Source organism: Gallus gallus, chromosome Z, assembly GCF_016699485.2.
Source record: "Gallus gallus isolate bGalGal1 chromosome Z, bGalGal1.mat.broiler.GRCg7b, whole genome shotgun sequence".
Classification (NCBI taxonomy): domain Eukaryota; kingdom Metazoa; phylum Chordata; class Aves; order Galliformes; family Phasianidae; genus Gallus; species Gallus gallus.
In genome coordinates, this window is record NC_052572.1 from 11,604,428 (window position 1) to 11,628,877 (window position 24,450).

General features: G+C 40.1%; 1 protein-coding gene across 5 annotated transcripts in view; it reads right to left on the bottom strand.

Moving 5' to 3' along the window:
* RANBP3L (RAN binding protein 3 like) overlaps positions 1-24,161 on the bottom strand; it is a 50,969-nt gene extending 26,808 nt beyond the window's left edge. For 4 of the 5 annotated variants that reach the window (XM_015277518.4, XM_015277517.4, XM_040656527.2 and 1 more), the window contains exons 1-4: positions 13,177-13,658; positions 1,687-1,745; positions 1,382-1,418; positions 623-700 (exon numbers count right to left, since the gene is read on the bottom strand). In XM_015277518.4, coding sequence (XP_015133004.1) covers positions 623-700; positions 1,382-1,418; positions 1,687-1,745; positions 13,177-13,393 — 391 coding nt within the window. In that variant the 5' untranslated portion in view covers positions 13,394-13,658. Of the gene's footprint in view, positions 1-622; positions 701-1,381; positions 1,419-1,686; positions 1,746-13,176; positions 13,659-22,783; positions 22,837-24,112 lie in introns of those variants that run through there. The other variant, XM_046905581.1, reaches the window with a different exon arrangement.
* Positions 24,162-24,450: the final 289 nt, after the last annotated feature.

The following is a 24,450-nucleotide window of genomic DNA, read 5'->3' on the forward strand; positions in this document are numbered from 1 at the left end:
GGTTATCTTAAATCCTTTTAGCTATGTTCAGGTTTGTCACAGAACTAAACAAAAATACTGTTCACACATAGTAATACATAAATACTGAAGCAACTTCGTGATCCCACTCCTATGTTAAATAAATACTATAATAAAGTGACCAGTCCTACTGCTTAACAGCCTTCAGTGACTTGTGTGCACTTCTCCTGGATGTCACGGAAGAAAAACACAGTCCTCAAAGGAACTTTGAGGTCACCTGCCAGTTAGATGAAAAGAGAAGTCCTTCTGAAAATTGCTTCACATTTTCAGGAATTGCCTAAGGAACAACAATCTCTTCCACAACCAGGGCATCACATTCCTGTCTAGCACTCTTCTTCTACTGACTGTTTGAGCTCATCAAGGAAAATTAAGATATATATACATTTTTAAGTATTTATGTAATATTATGTTAATACAGAAAAATAATGTATTTTCATTTCAAGAGGCATTTATTGAAAATTACCATGAAAGTTTATAAAAATGTTTAAGTTTTCATTTCTACCATGCAGAAACAATTATTGGACAGGAAAACACCTTCACTTACTTAGCAGACAAGAGTACAAAACTACAGTTATTATAGCATGACAGGACCTAAACAGCATACCTCTGTTAGACTCTGAGATGGACTTCTGGAAAGCAAAAGATGATGATCTTGCACGTTTTTTGGAAGAACAGATGAAATCTAGAGAAAGGCAAATATAATTTCCTGCAGGGACTGATGGGCAGGTGTTTTCAGCACAGTGTTATGATACAGAATCAAAACCTGAACACAATAAATTTTAGGAATAATTTACAGAACAGTCTTAAGACAGTATATAAAAGTAAAACAGGGTCTTGGCATCTCTGTTAGCACCTGGCAGGAAGCCCTAGGGAGTTTTCTACTAATTTCAGGGGACCTAAAATTAAGCCATTGCAATCAGATCATGGCCCACAGGCTTGGAGGACACTAAGAATGATAAGATGCTTTATACTATAGGTTCAACAAATAGAAAAGGGCAGTTAAGAGCAAATGTTGCTGTTGAATAGACTTGGACTCTTTTCAGGGCTTCCTGTAGTTTTACTTTCTGGTGAATGTGAGAGGTAAGATGCTAAGAGGAATTCTTGAAGTAAGACAAGAACATACATATTAGGACATAGAAGGTAGCTCAACATCCCATGTAACCTTAGACTACTAATAGGCATTTGTCCCAGTTCATACAAAATAAAGTTCCATACACACTTTCCAGTTCCAAACTGTCTTTCCAGTCAGACCCTATGAATATATCAGTGTATTATTATACTTCTTCTGTGAGGTTTATATAGTTTATACTATATAAGGTTTATACTTCTGAGTATACTTATACTTCTGTGAGGTTGTTATTACCATTTTCAGCTTTGCAAACTGGATCTTCAGCAGGCCGCTGGAAAAAAAAAATATAAGTGTGGGAAGGTCAAGGAGAATAGAGCAGCCATTTTCTAGAGTAGGTCATAAAGTATATCAGTCCAACATACGTGTATTAAAAGCAATCTCATTTGTATTTTCTCTTTTCCTTTTTCTGTTTAGTTCTCAGTTACTGCAAGCCTTATCCTGGGCTAAAATCTTTTATTACTGCTAGGATTGTTGTCTATAGAATCTTCATTTCCAGTATTCTTTTATCAATGATGCAAAACAGAAGTTAAAGTTTTTACCTTCAAAGGGCGGTCCTTTTTTCCAAACACAAATCTTGGCTGGGCAAGCACTGATCTCTCTGGAAAAGAGATATTTTTTAATAACAATCCCATAATAGAGGTTCACCTTATCAACCATAGTTCTTAAAGTGCTATGTGCTAATAAGCAAAACATTTTTTGTTAGAGATGAAGAAACCAAAAAGCTGCAATGATGTACAGCAGTGTCCATAGTTAAAAATAAAAGAGTTAGTCCCACAAATCCCAGTATGAGTTTTACCTAACTGAAGGCCACAGGATTTGGCTTTGGTATTTTCATACCTCTTTTAGTTAAAAAGAAAGAATCTCCTTTAGCCTTTACAAACAACATGTCTGATTTTGTAGTGTAAGCAAACTTAAAGGTCACAGTGGATTTCCATCTGGATACCAGATAAGTTTTAGGGGACTCCATAATAGTAATGACATACCCGTTTTTAGATATCACCAAGTACTAACTCTGGAAAATACATGTTCTCTTCCCCTCATGTCCTGTGCAAAGTTTGTGCTTATGCCCCTATGAAGTTAAAAAGCATGCTCCCTTTATTTTTGATGGATATAAATTTGGACCATCTCTCCCATTATTTTAATACTGGGACTGTGTACTAAGAGCCTGAGAGCTTCTGCTCCTGTTCAGAGTAACATTCACTTCTACTTGTGCAGCATGAGTATTTTCTTGTTCCCCTAGCAAGCACCTTTCCTCTCTTCTGGACTGCTTTCTCAAATTTGTTTCTTACGATATCAGAGTGTTTATTTTCACTCTGAAATCACAGAACAGAAATGGCCCTCAGGAGAGACATCCAGTTTCTCTAATACATCAGCTATACCTCTGTCATTCCTGACAAATGAATGCCTAATACCTAACACGTTCCTGAAACTCTGTCATAAAGGAGACTCTACAGCCTTCCCAGTCAATGTTCAGTTATACACACTGGACATGGAAAATGATTCATGTCAGAACTGTCATCAGAAATTTTCTCTAACGTCAAGTCTGGCATTCCTCTTCCTGCATTTAAGCATATTCTCAGTGGGCTGGGAAACAACGTGTTCCTTTCTTCAAAGCACTCACAGGTGTCTTTAAAGTCTCAATTCACTTTTATTCTCTCCTAAACTAAAAATTCTTTCACTCTGCCTTTAAAATCATACGCTCGAAATATCATTTTAGTTGTTCTCCTCTGGACTCCAATGCCAGATGCAAATTCAATCAACTGAGACAGTGCAAGAAACACAGCTGAAGCCTCAGTAGTGCTGAGTAGAATGGAAAAATTATTAATCATCATATATGTGCCATTATTACTACTGTTTTCCCATCTGTTATGTCAGCTCTCCCCTGATATCTCAGTGACATTACATTGTTGATTCATAATGTATGCATGAGGCACCAAAACCTGTGTATAAATTTCTGCACAGTGCTTGAGTGCTTGCTTGCTCTATCTTTTTTTCAGAGAAAAAAAAAAAAAAAAGACTTTTTGCTGTGATCAGCTCCAGAGGAATTGATGCTGGCAGTTACTTAACAAGTGGTTATCTTCTACACTCTTACGAGAGTAAAATATTAAATATAGACTCTGTATTTATTTATTGCCAGGCACAGTCTCACTTCTGTGCCTAGCAAGATCACAGAGCAGATCCTCCTGAAGGCCCTACTAAGGCACATGGAAAATAAAGATGAGGAGACTGGTGGTATCCAACATGGCTCACCAATGGCAAGTAATGCCTGACAAACTTGGTGGCCTTTTATAATGAAGTTACAGCATCGACAGATAAAGGAAGATCAACTGGCATCATCTACCTAGTCTAGTGCAAAGCATTTGACATTGTCCTGCATGACATCTTGATCACTAAACTGGAAAAAAAATGGATTTGATGGATGGATCACTTGCTGGATTATGAATTGGCTGGATGGTAGCACTCAGAGGGTTGCAGTGATGGCATAGTGTCCAAGTAGAGACTGGTTGTGATGAGTGGCATGCCTCAGGAATTGGTGCTGGGACCAGTGCTATTTAACATCCTTGTAGGTGACATGGACACTGGGACTGAGTGCAGTCTCAACAAGCTTGCAAATGACACTAAGCTGAGTGGTACAGTTGACACACTAGAGGGAAGGGATGCTATCCAGAGGGATCTGGGCAAGCTTGAGAGGTGTGCCCATGCCAATCTCATGAAGTTCAACAGGGCTAAGCACAATGTCTTGCATCCGGGCTGGGACAATACCAAGCACAGATATGGGTTGTGCAGAGAATGGCTTGAGAGAAGCCCTGAAGAGAAAGATTTGGGAGTGTTGGTTAATGAAAGATTCAACATGAGCCAGTAATGTGTGCTTGCAGCCCAGAAGGCCAACTGTATTCAGGGTTGGATCAAGGGAAGCATGACCAGCAGGTCGAAGGAGGTGATTCCGCCACTCTACTGTGCTCTCGTGAGACCCCACCTGGAGTACTGCATCCAGTTCTGGGGACTCCAGCACAAGAAGGACACTGAGCTGTTGGCTCGGGTCCAGAGGAGTGTCACAAAGATGATCAGAAGGCTGGAGCACCTCCCCTACAAGTACAGGCTGAGTGCAGCTCATACAGGGGCAGATGGCAACAGGATGAGGGGAAAAGGCTTTAAACTGGAAGAGGGTAGATTTAGAATAGATATTAGTTAGACATTCTTTACTGTGAGACTGGTGAGACACTTGAACAGGTTGCCCAGTGAGGTCGTGGATGCCCCCTACCTGGAAGCATTCAAGGCCAGGCAGGACAGGGCTCTAAGCAACCTGGTCTAGAGGCAGGAGTCCCTGTCTATAGCAGGGAGTTGAAACTAGATGCTCTTAAAGGTCTCTTCCAATCCAAACCATTTTATGATTCTATGATTCTATTTATTTATCAAATAGAACAAAGGAAATACATCTACTTCGCAAACAACACAAAATCTGGTGTGTTGAGCCATCAAAAGCTCCTCTACGCACTTACGCATGATGCTTCCTTAATTCAGTATATATGAATATATGAAACTATGTTCAGCAATCAACATGAAAAATGAGTAACACAGCAGAAAGGGGACCAAACTCAAATCACAGTGAGTATGCAGTGACTGAACTAAAATGTCACCATACTAGAAGGCTTGAAAAATACACACACTCACTGTTTGTTTTCCTTACTTCAAGACACATCATTTTTGTCCAATTCATAATGCTGATACTAAGAATGACTCAGCATGTATCGCATGCTGTATTTCAGTATGGTTGTTTGTCAAAAGCTCTGTCTATTTCTTTCATCATTTCCATCCTGGTCTTCATATTATTTTCCGGTTTATAACTGTGTTACTTCTCACTGCAACAAATGTTCACAGGGACAAGACAAGAGGCATACATTCCTGTGCTGTGCCTTAAGAAGAAGAGAGAACTGCATCTCTGGTTCTCAGGAAAATGCAGGAATCTTAGATGAAAATGATCCTAAAAGGAGAGCAAGGAAACAGGTTCACACTGCCTATTCTTTATGCTTTAGGGAAGAGAATATCTCATGTTAGTTTTAATATGTGAGTACAACATAGAATCATAGAATCATAGAATGGCATGTGTGGGAAGGGACACCAACAATCGTCAAGTTCCACTCCCACTGCCACAGTCAGTGCCACCAACCTCCAGATCTGGTACAACACCAGGCTGCCCAGGGCTCCATCCAACCTCGCCTTCAACACCTCCAGCGATGGGGCATCCACAACCTCTCTGGGCAGCCTGTTCCAGCACCTCACCATGATCTCTGTGAAAAACTTCCCCCCGATATCCAATCTAAACTTCCCTTCTTGAGCTTAAAACCATTCCCCTTTGTTCTACCACTGTTTACCCACGTAAAAAGTTGATTCTATTCCCATTTATAATCCCCTTTTAAATACTGAAATGAGGTCTTCTCGCAGCCTTCTCTTCTCCAGACTGAACAAGTCCAGCTCCCTCAGCCTGTCCTCATAGGGGAGGTGCTCCAGACCTCTGATCATCTTTGTGGCCCTTCGCTGGACCCTATCCAACAGCCCCACATCTTTCCTGTACTGGCGGCTCCAACATATAAACATGAAGTCCTAGAGATCAAATGTTACTCTTATGCATAACTGTATTTTTTAGGCTCACAAACCTAACTGTGAACAAAACACCCTTCCTTGGTATCAGTTATTTAAAGGATTATTAAAGCAACTGTTAGCACAGAAGAGTTAAAATCACTAAATCATTATATTTTCAAATACTGACAACACTTATAAAAAAAGTAAACGTTGTTAGAACAAATGCAGCATGTCTGTAACCTGGGGCAAACAGCATGACACTATTATTGAGAGCCAGTGACCTGTAGGTACAGCGATAACAGCTAATATTTTTGCTGTTATTGAAGTTAATTTTGCAATTATGTTCATGAAAATGACTGAATTTAGCAAATGTGATATGCTCTGTGATCTGATTTGTCCTGAATAGGGAAAGCAGAAAAAAAAATCACATTGTTCAACTCTGAAAATGATAATTCTCTGTCACTGGAAGTTAAAGAAAACTTCCATTATTCACTTGCAGCTGGTGGTCCGTGGCATGACATGAGATGGAGCAATTCCATTTCTATTCACTAGAGGGGAGTGGCTCACATAAACAATTGTATTTCAACGGGAAGGAAAAAAAAAAAAAAAAAGGAAAAAAAAATACAAAAAAAGAACTTGTACTCCTTTTGAATGAAGAAAAAACACACACAAAAAAATCAAGCATGACCTTCATATTCTCCCCAGTCCTCTCAAAGTTAGTAATATTTTTAAAAGTACATTTGCTACTCCAAAAGCATGGGATTAGCAAAGAGTGAACTGCTGTGAAAAAAGAAGTGACTTTCTATCTCAGTTAATTTTTGCTGGAACTAAAAGGCTCTTTGCACAAATTGGGAAAGTTCACTGCAAATAGAACTACATGAAATTACAGTAGCAGTTCAAAACACAGAAGTTACTGAAGAAAAATTCACAGCTGTTTCATTACCAACAGAAAAATGTGTAGCCAGAATATAATGGTACCTCCTAAAGAAAAATATGCATATTTTGGCACTGTAGTAAACATAAAAGATATTTCCCATCAACTTTTTTGGAGACAAGGGGAAAGCTTTCTTTGAGTACATTTAATAAGAGGTTGCTGAGGCTGGTACAGTTACCATACTTTGGGTTCTGATCTGCATCTACCTAAACAAAGAAAATCTTTCTTTAATTCCAGAAAAGCATTCCACACAGTTCATCAGCTAGATCCTCAATCAGGCCACTTGTAACAGAGTTTTAAACGTATATTTGCATTAGGTATGTATACAACCTTTACATCAATTTCCCATTACATTTCAACTCTTTCAGTTAGCTAAATACAAAATACCCACAGCTGATCTGCAGTGAGAAGTCAGTGCAGAATTACTTGTGGATCTGACACACAACAGCATCAAGGAGTCATAGTAACCACCATAACAGAACCAAGGAGTTACAGCAGTTATGTCACCATGCTAATTTTTACACTGGCAAGCAACTTAGTATTTTTCTTCTTGGTTTTCTGCATTAAGGCTGCTGCTGCCAGGGCTGGCAGCGGTGTGCTGGGAGAAGAAGAAGCCCTTTTACAGCCTCCACTCCTGGCAGTGGCTGGGGGCTCCCAGCCAGGCAGGGCCCGGCCCTGTCTCAGGACGAGGCAGCAGCAGCCAAGGCATGGAGACACGGGGAGGGAAAATGAGGTGGGCTGAAGCCACCACTCCTCCTCCTCACCAACAGGACATGGCCAGACACAGGCTGACTGCTGCCTGGTTAACACTGGGTCACTCTGGTTCTCAGTGGCTTGGTACTTCTGGATAAAAGGGGTTGCTGGAAAAGTTACCAAACAAAACAAAACAAAACAAAACAAAAGGCCAGTTGGGCTGCCTCTGGCTGCTGGGACTGGAATAAGACACCAGTCTCAGCCAAGAGTCCAGACACAGGACCTGTTGGCCTGCCTATGAATAATCACCACACTCTGGGCTCTCTTTTCTTCACTACAGTTCCCCTACAGCAGCTGAATTAGAAAGGTCTTGGCATAGTGTTTTCTGCATTTGAAGTTCAAAATACTCCCATGCCTGGAAGATACATTAGAAATACCCAGTTCCCATGTTTAAGATTTTATCTACATGGCCTCCTGGCTCCAGCAGCTTGTGCCTCTCAGAAGCAGAAGAAAATGCTCTGACCTGAGCTCCTACACACAAGGCACGCAGATCTCAGGGCTGATGCCTGCCCGGCACTCAGTGCTTAGGCCCTGCCCCATGTCTCTGCTCAGGGCTGTGCCTTGGCACAGTACATGCAGGTGATGTGTAAATCACACTAGTCCATAAACTCTGATGAAGACTGCATTCCTGAAGTTGACTTTGCAAGAAAATGCAAGGATGCATTTTTGGAAAGATGAGTATTGTCTGCTACCTAAGTCTAGGAAGCACTAGTCAGTATGACACGCCAGAAATAGCATTAAAAATGCTTTCACCAACTTTGCATGCATACCATGAGCCAGCATTATTCATGCATAGGAGTCATTCAGCCTTTATTGTGACGTTACACTCCTCACTTCTATTGCTTTCGCTTTTGTCCTCATAAAGCTGCAGAAACTTCACGTGCACAAAAAGCAGGATGCTGACAGCTTTGGCAATTTTATCGTTATTATTACGTTGTTTCATCTTGCACGGAGAACAGAAAAATGATCTGTGTCCTCTGAGACCTAAAGATACCACGGAGTGGATCCAAATGCAATTCTTCCCAATTTTCAGGGAAAGAAAATCCTGAACTCCTATGTCAAAAGTACCTGTCAGTGCTGTGGCTTCATTCCTCCCAGAGCAAAGCAAAAAACAAACAAACAAACCTCTCCTAGAGGATAAAAACACATTTGTGCTCTCAACAGAAAGTTCTTATTTCTGGCTTTTTTAAGGGTAACGTTGTTTTTTTTTTAATGCTTTGTCAACTGAGTGCCGTTTGACGAGTTAGGTGGCAGGATTCTCTGGTCTGTACTGTTTCTTTCAAGGCTTTCGTACCAATGATTTCTTTAAATGCCGAATGTGAATCCATCAGACTTTCTCTGAGCTTTTACTATTCCCAGAACTTTATATATTATTTTCATAGCTCTTTACAAATAGCCAATCCTGCAGGTATTTCAGGTTAGGTTGGCTATAGAACTGAATTCATCAGATCCAAGGCCTGAAAAACAGAGTAGTTCATAACTTCCAACAAAGGTGTTACATTGATGACAAAAAACAACTGCTAAAAAAAAAGGAAAGAAATTCTTAATCAAAGATCATTTTCTCAAATTATCTCTGAGTAATGTCACCTCCAGTAGTTGATGGACATAATCTTTAACTTTGTCCAGCTTTTGCTCACAACTCACTGAGTGTTACGCAGCACACAAAAACCACTATATTCAAATGTGTCATCAGATTAGCATATTATCATGCTGGGAGATAAGGCTACAGCACAGCATCAGCAAGTCTGTCCACTCTGATATGCCATAACATTCATATCGTTAGAGCTATTCATTACTACTGTGATTTGCAAATTTAAAAGTGGAAATCCTTCTTCATTTAAATGCTACATCATAGATTGCTGGCTTCGGAGAAACAACACAAACAGAATGAGGTTAAGCAAAAACAGTGTATTCTTCCATGTACCTTGTACCCAACATTTCTATTTTACTTGTTTCACTACATCTTAACTAAGCAGGAACATGTAATTGGGGGAGAAGTTTAGAGGAAAAGTAGGTTTAATGCGTTTTGAGGTTTTTATTGACAAATGTAATTTCACATTACCAAAATACTAAGAAAAAAACCACCAAGACCTCTGCCATTTACAAACATAATACTGTTCACAGCAATTACTTGAAATAAACACAAAACCAAAATATTTTTCCTGGTATTTTGTAGCAACATGAAGAAAAAAAAGATATGTAACAGTGACCTAGCTTACAAGTAGAAGATATGGATTCAGAACCTAGCATAGTTTCACTCAAGAAAAAGGAAATATTTTACTATTCCCACTGATAATCTGTCCATTACCATACTACCTCACGGAGCATCAAATTTACACTGTATACTGATATGATAATAAGCTCTAAAAGCACAGAAAACTTCCTATACTTTAGATAATAAAACCGCAATGTCAAGCAGAAAATAAACACGTATGGAGAAAATATGTAGTAGAGCAAATTAAGAAAATACTCTTTGCTATCCATGCTCCAACTCATGTTTAAGTACATTTACTATTATTAATCTATTTTTGATAGATGTCTGTCTGTATTTCCAGAGATGGACTGTTTTCATCTAAGAGAAGGTAAAAAAAATACAGTAAAACCTTCTGACTACGAACAGGATTTGACAAACCTGCTACAGAACTGTGGTTTCTGTTTTATAAATACTCCCTGAGCTTTGCGAGATAAAATGGAACCACTTCACAGCCAAGTGAGAGTGCAACGAGGCTGGCAGCCAAATCCTCAGGTCCCTCAGTGACCTCACTATATAACAAGCTTCCCTGTGCCAAAACTCAAGTAAGGAAGACGACATGAGGCAAAATAGGGATGTCCCAGAACAGTGCTATAGGCACCAGCTTAAGAAAATTCACCTACCATAACATGCACAGAAAAGGCTTCTAAAAATTTCCTTTGCTGACTCTGAGTGGCACATCTGTGCAACTGCTGAGCAGCTGAGAGCTCCCATGGAACGCACGCGCATGGCTGCTCTGCACCTCTGAGCAAACTGGGTCACTTCTTCAAAGATGTAAATATGGACCTGCACACCTACTTTTAGATTCCCCCTTACTATCCTTCACAGTTCTGGGTTCTGTTTGTGAAGTACATTCACTACTTTCTCGGACAACTTGCTTAAAAATTAAGATCATTTCCTTCCACAGTTAATAAAACCAGCTGTAACGGCAAGATTTTAAAAAAGGATTTTAAAAAGAAATAAATTGCTTTTTCTTTTCTTTTTCTTTTTTTTTTTTGCTATGATATTTTGAGACAAGATTGATTAATTTATTTACATCTAAATCTATTATGCCTATGTGCTGATTATTGTGTTCTTTATGTTTGTTTGTTTAAATCAGGAACTGCTAAAAACAAGTTCAGAAAATAGAGTAAGGTTATAAATCAATTAAGTCTAATCCAGTCACATCTCCAGTACTAATCAGAAGAGTTTTTCAAACGCAGAGGTAGAAGAGACCTTGTCCCACTGACATGTAATATATATTTAACCCTCTATTAATGTACAGTCAACAAGTTTTCATGTTTCATGAATGATCTATGTATTCCATGATCTTTGTAGCACTTCCAACCTGTAAGCTAACTGAATTTTTTCTTTCAGAATACTCTTCTACCAAAGAAAGACAATAAATCAACATATTCACAACAAGTTCTCATTTTGCAAAAATTTCAGTAGAAAGTATTTCCAGTGAGTGATCCAAAACCATACCAAAGTACCTCATCGGAAGAAAGAGTTTCAGCAGTACTGAAATAAAGTACTTCAAACACGCAGAGAAGAAATTTTGGATAAATACTTTTGTTTTTTCAGAACATATATGTCAGAATTGGATTTATTTTTTATACATGACAGACATTTGTCTGCCTGTCTGTGAGCACTACAGACATGACTGCCTTTCAGTGGCAAAGGAGGAGATCACTGAACACAGCCCTGCACACTGTTCAGACACTGTCTTTTAAATATAAAGTGTACGTACGTTGCTTATCTTGGGCTCAGACAGACTCCTGTATGTACAGCTTGGGAACAGACAAACAACCTCGCACGTTCCTGTCTGGATCAGCAACAAGTACATTGTCAAAGAAGTGCTTTCTGTTCTTCTCGTACTCAGAAAGAGGAAGGGAAATGTTCACCTGATTATTGCCAATAAAACTTCTGGGAGAGAAGTGGGAGGACAGCTCTACCGTACTGCTAAGACTCTTGCGCATTCACTGTCATACTAATAGTTTATAATCCACATAAATAATTTCAGTGACAGTGAGAGCAATTATGGCAGTGAGAATTCTTCATCTAGGCAGAGTTGTACAGAATGGGGCCCTAACATTTGAAGGCTTTTTCAGCCTCTATTCAGTCACTTTTCTAAATGCTGCAGAATCTACGTACAATTTTCTGATTAGCGTGGAAAGGATTCTTTTACCCCAAAATTCCTCTTATGGCTCCTAGCTTCAGTATGGGTTTGCAGCATACCTTATGAGATTTGAAAAATAAAATACTTTGCTTATGCCATAGAAACTCAGCTGACAGCCTGCAAAAGCTTTTATAAATACAGCATATGTTGCACCTATTCATTTCTGTAAAACATAAACAGGCATTTAAACAACTCCAACCACACAAATTAAACATACCCTCCCCCAGCAATATTTAACATAATTTCTATGAAAAATGAAAACCCAGTTGGCTTTATTTCAAACATCTGAGTGGAGAAAGTATTTTTTGGGAGCCTTATCACTTCAACATAATTCTTGCAGTGCTGCAATACCAGAACTGTGCCAAGGTATGTAACCAAAAACTATTTGTTAAACATTTCCAACAGCCCAGTGCTGTTATTAAATTATTTTTAATAATTTATAAAAGCCTCTGCAATAGTAACTGCAAGGGTAATAACATCTATTGCCAAATAAAGCTTTACCACTTTCAATGCACTATACCAATATTAATTCAAACAAATCCCTATGGAGTAGCATAGAATTTGTTGCAGAAATTGAATTGCACAGAGTTCGGCTGTGACATATTCCTTCATTTTGGGCATACAAATAAATGGCAGAACGTGTGCTCAAATCTAAGCACAAACTAGAGGGGACAGTTAACTGGTTAATTATCCTAAGCATGATGAAATAGGTTAGTCACAGCACCATGCTGAGACCTTGAATGTACACACTTCTTCCTGCTGACTTTGGTTCATTCATTAAAAATGACTGGTAGCATCTCCTGCAAAACATGCTAAATGCTAGTACTTGTTTCTAAAAGCATCATCTTCACAAATGTTACTATTAGAGTTCCATCTGAATTGCTTTTGATTCCCAGTACCCCTCACTACCCAAACGACACAGGGTTTTGCTGTTCATCCCCATGGCCACGCAGCTCCCAGAGGAGCCAGGCTGGACCACAGCTCTCGGGACACAGTGCATCAGTGTAGGGGTCAGGACATGAGTGCTGTTCCCCCTGCTGTCAGGCCTAGTGCTTTGGAAAGCTACAGAGTTGAAGTGGCACTACTAGAAACACAGAGGAACAACTTTGGGGTGCTCCGGAGGTAGAACCTCAGTCATACACCGTCCTTTACTCAAAGTGAATGCAACTCAAAGATTTCTGTCACACTGTGAGCTTGCAATAACGAAACTAGTGCCAGCCAAGCTCTGCTTTGCATCACCAATCCCACGGCCATCAGACACAGACATGTTGCATTATCGCTGCCCCATTCCCCAGCAATCCCCTCGCTGTGGGCACACCGCAAACACACTGATATTAGCCAACAAGACATACCTGTACAGTGCTCCTCCGCGGGATTTAACGTGCTGTGCATGGTCTGTGCCTGCAGGCCTGCAGCTGGGGGCGCAGCCTGGGGGTCTCTGCCTTTGGGGAGACCAGGTTTAATCTTTCCAAAGCACCGGGATCCGGCTGCAGCATCAAAGCCTGCACACTGCCGTACATCTTTGTAAGAAACATTCCCTACACAAGCTGAGATTTCTTGGTTTCTCATTATGACGGCCTCAAAAGCACCTTTATAAATATATGTGTAATCACATATATACGTTTACGTATCTATAAGCCTCAACTGTGACTTTGAATTTAGCTGCATTAACTCCTCCCTAGGCGATACTCCCCCCAGCACCAAACAGTCGAGGCCGCTCACCGCCGCCCTCCCGGACACACCGCGCCTCAGCGGCCGCCCCCGCCGGGCACCGCCTCACTGCGCGCAGCGGCTGCTCCGGGTGCCGGCGGGCAGTGCGGGCGGCCGGAGCGGCACTGACAGCTCGAGGCAGCTCGTAGCGGGGGTGGGCCTTTGGGAGGGGATATGTAAAGCCCGGCGGATTAACATAATCGGGAAGGAGGGTGGGGAGACGGATGGAGTCTGCGGTGCGTGGCCGGTCCAGGCGTGGCCCGAAGGGGTTGGGGCCGGCAGCACTGCATCCAGCGCCTCGCACTGCCGCTACTGCCGTGCTGACACAAACAGAACGCAGTGTCAGCAAAAAAAGGTGTTAGGGTTTCCATCTCACGCTCTGCAGCTCGTTCGTAAAGCCTGGATTGCGTCTCACGTTGGTCATTCAAGTGCTAACAGCCCCAGATTCTTCTGCTCAGGCGGTAGCAATCTCAGGCTGCTAGGCAGCACGCCTAGTGTTACACTGCCTATAATCTATGAAGGTAGGAATTTACTTAAAGTTTAGCAGAACCGTGCTTCTAGGCTTGCTTCTCAGCACAGCCCTATGCGATGCTTCACAGAAGGATATGCAAAAATTTCCACAAGTCCAAGAGCAGGCAGCTCTTCATCATTTGTCTTCAACATAACCTCAGTTGGTGCTGGCATAAATCTTGTAGTACGCCACCATACCCCTCCCGACAGAATCATAGAATATCCTGAGTTGGATGGGACCCATAAGGATCACTGAACCAAATTCCAGCTCCACGCAGCACCACTCATAATCCAAACCCAATGTCTGGGAGCAGTGTCCCAATGCTCTGTGAGCTCTGGCAGCTCAGGGCCGTGCCCACTGCCCTGGGCAGGCTGTTCAAGGCCCACCACCCTCTGGGGCAGAGCCTTTCCCTACCCCCCGGCCCTCCCCTGGCACAGCTCCATGCCGTTCCTTCAGGCCATGTTGCTGTCACACACAGCAGAGCTCAGCGCTGCCCTACGCTCCCTGTGAGGAGCTGCAGCCACCATGAGGCCTCCCCTCAGCTCCTCTGCTCTGTGCTGAACCAACCAAGGGCCCTCAGTTGCTCTCCATACACCATCCCCTCTGTACTCTCCACCATCTTTGTAGCCCTCTTTTGGACGCTCTCTGATAGTTTTATACCTTTTTGTAATGTGGTGCACATAGCTGCACACAGTGCCCAAGATGAGGCCGCACCACACAGAGCAGTGTGGGACAATCGCTTCCTTCAATCAAGTAGTGATGCCATGCTGGATGCACTCCAGATCATGGTTGGCCTTCCTGGCTGCCTGTACACACTGTTGACTCATGCTCAGCTTGCTGTCAACATGCATCACACTGACCTGCAGCACCCTCAACCTTAACTGTTATTACCAGGTGTTTGTGTGAACTCTAACTAGTTGGCCAGTCTCTGCCTAAACTTTGCTGAATCCTTGGACTCAGATGCATCATGTCAGAGCCTTCCAGAGTCATCATCATACTGTGCAAAGGTCTGCTACCATATTTTATTTTGCCAGTTTTCGGTTTAAGTTGAACATCACCTTATTACTGTTGTGTGAAACAGTCCTGTTTGAGCTTCTGAAACATGCTTCATTGTTTCAGTCTTATCACATATTCATCTTCTGAAACAAACCAGTCCAAACTTTTCAGAACTGCCCCTGTTTTTGTTGCAGCTCTTTGGACTTTAATTCCAGAAAACTCTTTTCTGGATAGTCAACACTGCAGAAAAGGCCATTACACAAAGCCATACTTGATGCCTCCTGAATTACTTTTTATCCTCTCCAACACACTCCCTAACATTTGTTTTTCTATCATAATGCAGATTGAACGATGCTATTGTCACACTACTTGTGATAGTGCCCAGTTGCATTTTTGAGATTACCAACAATTACTTTTGAATTCCATGTATTTACAAAGGATTTCTTTTTCTGCTAAAAAGTCATTAGTCATAGTACTTACAATTTCAGTGTTTTAATGACTGTTTGCTTAGTAGAATGGAACACCTCTCAACACCACCATCTCCTCTCAGACTGACTGAATTAAATAACTCATTTGTAGTGCTGCTGCTGTTTTGTTGAGCCCTTTCCAATTCATCTACATTCCAAGACTAATCAGTATGAAATCTGTTTTTCATCTCAACTCAGTAAACCTAGTAATTTTTTTTTTACTTTTCTCCCCATATATTAGGTAGCTTATGGCTTATGTTAGCACTTGTTTCAAGAATATGTAGTTCTGAGCCGAGATTGACAAATATCTAAATAAAACACACCACTTCTCTTTGTATACTACATACAGATTTTTGCTTAATAATATGCTAGAAATTTCACTCTTACAAATTGGTGAGATCTCCTGTACCTTCATACATGTTGGTCTACAGATTTTCTAAGAACTCCGTTTTTAATTGTGCTTACTTATTTGCATGTTGTCCCACACCTGATTGTGTACTCTATCTACTACAGGAATTATACCTTTATGCTTTCAGTGAACAGTAAATAATATGGTGAATAAATTAATAAATCAATGCTGTGCTTATTGGAAGATGTTGAGCACCTTCTGCTCATGATTTATGTGTCTGATTAGCTTAAAAAGAAAAGATTTTCTGTGCCACTCTACTCAATTGACAGAGTTGAAAATCTTAATGCTTGCAGTCCAAATTTATATGGTCATGTTCTAAACTATGGTAAACTACTTCACTTTGAGTGCAGTGATTTTAAGGGCATCTTTTTGAGCAAGAGCAAGAATTCCAATTAATTGGAGTTCTCCTTGATTTGTAGTAAATCAATAAAATTGAAAATTAGGGCACTGTATTTAGATATCAAAATTACTATTATTTAAAAAAATATGTAAAAAGAAGTTTTTACTCTTAAGATGAGGAGATTGATATCTCTTTCAAACATCCATAAAGGTGATGGAGGTTGGCAGCAACTTACAATTGTCTAATAATGTACTGAGACTGATCCAGTGGTTCCCTGTGGGGTATCATTTGGGATTCTGTTCTCATCTATGTGTAATCAGCCTTCCCCATGGCAACATATTACTGTGAAACTCATTTAAAATACTTAAATAAATACTGTATTAAATGAATATATTTTGACACCAAATGTGGCTAAGTAAAATGACAGTTTGAGTTTAGAGGTGTGTGAAATGAAATGTAATTGTTTGTATCAAGCATGAGTTTGGTTAAAGGCCTAATAAGTCTGCCTGTTTGGAAAACTTGGACCAACAGGCAGATCATGGCTGGACTTTGAAGACTGGGCTTTCCTAGTAGACAGGGTGTTTGTGTCACCTATGGTCCACACTGGATCTCTTGCTTATAGCTATATTTTTATAATTAGATCTGAAAAATCTGATCAATTCAATACCCAAATGTCACACAGATTTTCCTAACGTCCACTTTACCAATTTAATTTAGAAATTGTGCATTACTCCAGGCTGGCTTAATTTTTGTCCCACGTTTGTTCAAAATGATTACAAGTTTTGTTTAATAAGCATTAAAATGTAGTTAAACTGCAGAAATAAGATTTGCACGGTCTCACATTTCGTTGTCAGTACGTTCATCAATGTATTTCGATGCAGTGAACCCAAACATCAGAATATCTCATAATGTAAAATAAAACAACTTACAGAGTATTTCAAAGGAAAATTTAGTGTTTAAGTTTATTACAAAGTACCACAGTAAATTCAAACATGCAACCATAAAATTATAAGTGCCTATGTGACAAGAAATACTCCAGATCCTCCAAAAACAAGCCCTGAATACTTTGACTTCATTTGCTTTTCATGTTTCCATTGGCTTAACATGAATTATACTTGGATGCTTCCCACAGTGTGAAGAGTTGTAATTAATTTCTCCTCACTTTGTAGTTTTTCTTCTTTACTCAGTAATGTTTGATTTGGCCTTGCCTTGTAAGCACATTTTGTTTCAAATGCAGGTTATTTATCTCTATGTTTCAGTCTCTGTCCAAGTCAACTGTAGTAGAAGAGTGCTCTATTTATAGTACTTGTGTCAGTAAAATTAAACATTCAGAAAAAAATGTTAAGGGCCTGAGTCCTTCCTGGCATGGGATGTAGAGGAAGCAAAAGAAGAAGAGTGAAGCATATGAAGTATTGGGATAGGTGCTACTTCCCATCAGAGTGGGACATGGCAGTGAGGAGGCTGCGGGATGCCTGTGCTTCCCTCCCACCCTGCACACCGCCATCCCAGTCGCACCATAACTGGCACTGCCCTGGGGACAAACGTGTATTCTGATTTGGATCAGTGATAGGAATGCCTCCAACAACAGTGGGACTGAATGGTAACAAAGAGCTCTCGATTTTTAATGATGAATGCTGTAGGTTAAAAACACTGCGCGCTACTCTTTTGTGCATGGCATTACTAATATGTAGAGACATTACTGAAGGAAAACGTATGAAGAATGGCCACTTCAGTCACATAATTATTGAATGCCCTGAGGTCAGCCTGCACAAAACAGCAGTTCTGACAGAAATAGAAAGTCGCCTGAAATTAGCCTCCCTGGCAAACCATCAGTCAATAGACACAGATATTCAAAATTTCTGTGACTCCATACAATAGATTTTATAGAATACTTCTGAGTTCATTGGATGTCTCTAACTGAAAACTGCTGGAGAATGAAAAGGTATTCTGGGGAAGCACCACACCCGCTTGTTCTGTTCTGAGCCTTGGCATTCATTGCAGGCCCCTGCTGAAGACAGGATACTGTGATCCACCCCTGAATCACCATAATTGAATCCCTATGTTAATAATGTTCTCATTTTCACTGTAGAATTCCTTCAAATAATAAGATCTTTAATAAATTGCCAGTTAGGTGAGTGTTGGTCATCACCTGAAACTGTAAGCTAAAAAAAGCAAAACGATCTGTTTGGAAATCAGGAAGTGAGCATATCCTGTGTTATTGACATTTCATTTACAAAAATGTGAATTAATGTATCCCTATATATTTTTCATCAGTCATTATGAAATTCAATTTGTAATAATTAGAAATAAAGTAAACGTTAATCAGATTTGAATTAATAATGTCATCTCGTTAATAGACTGAATATATTCTACTCTACACAAAATGGGAGTTCAGCAAGAGAATGACACACACTGTAAATAAGCAGTCATTTGTGTTTAACCAAGCACCACATCTACACATTCGTTGTTCATCTGAGTGTTCTGTGAACACTCAGTTACAACAAACAAAATCAAGTGTTTGCAATTAGAGTTCAAACAAAATCCTGCAAATGCCTGAATGTGTTCTGTGGTCATAGGCATGGCTGGCATTCTCCCTTGCAGATCTGTTTCTCCCATTAAACAAAACCTCTGAGGAAAGCTCTGATTCTGTCTGTATCAGCATGACGTACTCACATGACTTCTACTTTCCAAAGATAACCTCTGATTTTCATTTATTTTTTTTAACAAGAATAAAGCTAGCTCAATACATTCATTTTATTTTTCAGATATATCCATCACTCAGCCGAAAGGCACCCAATCACATGCTTCTAACCACTCTTCACTTTTTAAAGTTGAGCAGGGAATACCACTCATATCACAATATCTGTCACCTTTCTCCCCACCTTCCTGAACAAACACAGTCCATAACACTACCCTGCAGCAACACTTCTGTTATCCACACCACAACAGCAAAAGGATGGACATGAGATGGAGATAAAAGCCATTATCTAGTTTTCCAGGAATACGTGCTTTTAAACACTTTTCACAGTACTCTGTCCCTTTAATGACTTTCTGTAACACAGATTTTACATTCTTCTCAGTTTGATGAAGTGCAGTGGCACATTTTATTGATCTTTAACCTCCTTCCATATCTCTTTTCTCAGCCCCATTCCAAGGCTGTATTTGAGAGAGATGTGTCTGTATGCTAGAATTTCAGCCCTGCCTGTCTATTCAGCTGTGTGATTGAGCAACTGAGCAGAGGGGAGTTCAGTGAGGTAACAGTATGTGACTGTTCTGCTGTGAGCCCTCACAACGTGTTCTCCTTTCGCCTGCCCTGCAGACAGGGACAGCCAGACCTAGGGTTGCAACACACAGCCTTTGAATGGGAAGCAGACATGGAAATGGTGAGAAAACACATGTTGCTTCCACCTCTAGTTACTGCTTATGCAGATGGAGATAGCTACTAACTAGATGCTTACGGCAGCTTCAGGGCTGGTAAATGAGATCTAACTCCTAAATGGAGCGGAGTCAGAAGAAGAAGTGGCTCTAAGCCCTGCTGGGTCACCTATCACAGCTGCCTCACAGAGGATTAGGGGGAGATAGGAAACTCAGTGAATACTGTTGAAACTAAAGAGGGATATGTTTGGCAGTAATCTGCTACTTTAATTTCCTTTATGGTATTCCGTAATAAATCCGTAAAGCAAAGCAAGAGTATTTTTTTTTTACAGTTTGGGGTCATGTGGTGTTCTGCTTAACCAAAAGCTCAGGAAAACAAACTGACTGAAACCTTGTGACTTCCACTGCTTCCCAAGCATGCTACTCATTCAGTATCTATGCATTCATTTTTTATCCCACAGCTGCCAAATCAAACTCGTTTGAGACTAAAATACACAATCCAGTTCAGAATTAACTCTGTGCTTATTATCTCATAATAATTTGAAGTCCAAAACATGAAAGTCTTTATAAAAATGCAGTGTATTATTACTAGTAGTCTCATTTAAGATTTGGAGGAATGCATTTCATTTTGAGAACAAATTTTCCAGATGTCTGTCTGTGTGAATGTGCATGTTCAGTGCTTCCCATGTACTTATTAGTGAGAGCAAGAAGTACATGTACTATTTATAGTACATATTTTTTCCTAAAGAACTGGAACTCTACATATATGAACATAAATATATTTTTTTCAGTTTTAAAATTATTGGTTGGGATTTTTTTTTTCCTGTTTTTATGTATCAAAAATCACATATCATGAACATGAAGTAACCAAGTGGTTCCATTTAGATGGGACCTGAGCAGATCATGTAGTTCAACATCCTGCTCAGAGTGGAGTGAGCACTGAAATCTGACCAGATTGCTCCAACCAAATTCTGAAAACCTCCGTGAAGAGATTTCATGACCTCCCTGGATAATCTAATCTGTTTCTGTTTTGTTTTGTTTTAATATTCATTGAGATCCTCTATTTCACCTTATGATTGCTCTGTCTTGTGCTTCTGCTGTGCACCATAGTTAAGAGTCTGGCTTGGTCTGCTCCCATGTTTTGGAAGGCTCTACGTGATACTTCTGGAACTGTGTCTCCAGGATCAGCCAACACAGCTCCCTCAACCTCTCCCCACAAGGCATGTGCAGCAGAACCCTGGCCACTTTTATGGTTCTGTGCTGTACTTGCTTCAGTTTATCAGACCTTCTTAGAAAGGTGGGTTGAACACAGTATTCTAAGTTCTGAGCTGAATGCAGTATTCTAAGTGCAGCCCAACAGGTGCTGAGTAAAGGGGAATAATCACCCATGCTGGCTGTTCATAACCACTCTGATATAATCTGGAAAAGCACAGTTTTCCATTCCCCCCCCCACCTTCCCCCTTAATTCTTCCCTCTCTCTACTCCCCAGTATAGTCTTTCATGCAGTAGAAATCTCAGCAGACGCAGACCTCTATCTCATTCCAGCACATCCTCTGAACATTCAGGGTCAGGGAGAAGAACTACTTGAACACCACATTACAAATGCACTGTGTACGATCTCTGGTCTTTCCAGAACTGGGGCTCTCCACAAAACATATTCCCACACTGTTCATATGCACACATTCTTTACGGATGGACTTTTAGCATTGTACTTTGCCATACTAAACATTCCTTGAACTAGCCTGAGTTACAAAGCCATATATATAGACTACCCTCCAAAACCACCATGCTACTACTGTTGATGTAAATGTAGAACAGCTGCAGACTTCCAGCCTCTGGGAACACCCACACATGTTCACTGGTCATTACCCAAGGACACCTACTTTTTGAGCAACAGCAGCCAATTTTTAATTTGTTCTACATGTACTACTATTTATATTGTAGAGTACATCTTTTTAATCAGTACATTTTGCAATACTAAGTCAAGTCTTGCAAAACTTTGTTTCAAAATATATTATGGTCATATTATTAATCTAAGCACAGATGTGCTAATCCATTTTAAATCTAAGGCCTAATGTTATGATTAAAGTCTGAACACTTGGCCCTTTATTTTAAATCCCTGGTGACAGTTTGCAAAACAATACTTACTCTGATCTAACATTTTAGAGTACATCATGAGTAAGTACCTAACAAAGTGTCTGTAAGTATCAGTGCAGTAGATAACTTAGCACGAAACTCCTGACATTTCTGTTTCAAACAGAAATAAACTGTTAACAATTATTGCGAGAGCTGTTAATGCCTTGTAACTACTCAAGGAAAACACAGCTGAAGTTATCTTTATCTACAGCAATATTGCCCAAAATTGCCCCCTTTGAATTTTAAGCTCTGAAGTAATTAATACAATTAAAAGCCTCCTTGTTATTTCTACATTGTAAGGAAGCATGATTTACTCCTGTGATCTGAACTGCCTCTGGATGGATGTTGTCCAACTGGTGACTGTAGAAAGAGTTTAAACTCTTAGGGCTTCTTACTTCAGACACTCTCTTTAGATCTGCGAAGTGAGATAGGTGAAGTCATAACAGGTTGGCCATGAGGCAGCAGTGTGCCCTGGTGGCAAATAAGACCAATGGTATCCTGGGATGCTTTAAAAAAGGCATGACCAGCAGGTCAAGGGAGGTGATCCTCCCCCTCTACTCTGCCTTGATGAGGCCACATTTAGAATACTGCATTCAGTTCTGGGCTCCCCAGTTAAAAAAGACAGGGATTTCCTAGAAGCTGTCCAGCAGAGGGCCACAAAAATGATAAAGGGCCTGGAGCATCCTCTGTATGAGAAAAGGCTGAGAAACCTGGGCATGTTCAGCCTGGGGAAAAGAAGACTGAGAGAGAATCTGATAAATGTTTATAAACGTCTAAAGGGAGGTGGGAGACAAATAGATGAGTCCAGGCTCTTCTCAGTGGTGTGTAGTGACAGGATAGGGAGTAATGGCCTAAAATTTGTGTATAGGAAGTTCTATACAAACATGTAGAAGCATCTATTTATGGTATGGGTGACAGAGATCTGGAACAGGCTGCCCGGAGAGGCTGTGGAGTCTCCTTCTATAGAAATATTCAAGACCCATCTGGATGCCTACCAGACAGGTAGGGTACCTACCCAATGATCTCTTGAGGTCCCTTCTAACTCCAGTGATTCCATGATTCTGTGATCTGTAAGAAGACAGAATGTAAGAAGAAGCTGAGCTGAACGCAAATCAGTAGACATAGCCTGCTAAGTAGGAAAAGGGAAGCTTTGTTATTTTTCTTCCTCTTTTCTCTCCTCCTTTTTAACAAACCACCTGTGAGAACTCTCTTGGGAGCATCTCTCCTGTGAGTCAAATTTAAGGTGCTGACTGCAGAGCATTTGCGTGGCTTATGGAAGAAGGCTTTCAATTCTTGTACATAAGAACAATAGAGATAAAGAAAATGCCACTTCTTGTAGGAGTAGACATTATTGTGCTGGTAGTTGCTCTGCTAACATTTAGACTCATATGTTTTCTAAAAAAAAAAAAAAAAATGAAATTATCTTGCTGTTTTAGGTTTTGCTACATTTATTCACACAGCAGTTTACTGTCCTGTAGCAGAAGGCAATTTGTACTTGCATGCCAACATGTAGGTTAGGCTGTGTTGGTTTAAGTGGTCAGTGATAGTTTAATCCCAGACTGAATTGTAATGAATGAAGACAGAAGTATGCCTGCAGAATCAGTAACAATCTTAAGTCCCTAAAATAAGACTCACAGAAGATGCAAAGTTGTATTTCTCACTCCAAAAATACAGAAAAAAGACCCCATATGTATGGCAGTTTAATGACAGAGGTTTGAAAACAGTCAGATGACTCAGACCCCGTAGTCATAAATTTGTCTGCAGTGACTGACGGAAACAGTCTGGGGTCATTTCCCCAGATTTCGATGCCCCCTAATTGTAGTTAGGTTGAATGCATTCCACCCTCAGCATGAAGTTTTACTTTGTGGAACATATTTCAGTCAGTTTATGAAATTGTTTACCACCAGTATTACTACTTTCTGAAACTCACGCCAAAGTATTTTTTTTTTACCAAAACCTCAGAAAACTTCATTGTAATGTCAGACTGCATCATTATAATGTCACAAAACCTATCTGCTCACTTGGAAAATTGTTTTAATACAGACACAACTAGAATGTGTGCATCAGGTTTCTTTTAAAATAAATCTGTATCTAACAGGATGACTTTCTCTGTAAATATTGTCTTGTGTCCTCTTTGTTGATATTAACTAAACAAAACAAATGCCAGAAATCACGGCTATCATTAGTAGACCTGCCTACTAGATCTAGATTAATCTACTATTTTAGATTAGTAGACTCAGGGAAATCTCCCTCTGAATTCTGCAGAACTTTTTGCTGTAGTTTATGCATAAATATAAACAAAGGAAAAGCCAAGAGTTTTACGTATTTGTAGAATCATACCTACCTATTTTTTAGATGCTCAAAAATGCAGAACGCCATTTCATAATACAAAATGAGATAAATTACAAGGGATGAACATTCTTTGAAGGCTTTATTTCATTTGTTAGTTACTTAAATGGGATTATTTGTTACTTTAGTTACTTAAACTGGGGTATTTTATGCAGAAATATGAAGATTCATTTCATGTTGTTCTTTTTACCTATTCCATTCTTCTTATCTGTCTCATTTAACTGATTTATTTTACAAACTATTAACATCATCATGACATTACAAAGTGTAATATCACACTGCCTGACAGCATGGTGTGTGGCCACTACCACAATGCTGTACATTCTGTTCTAG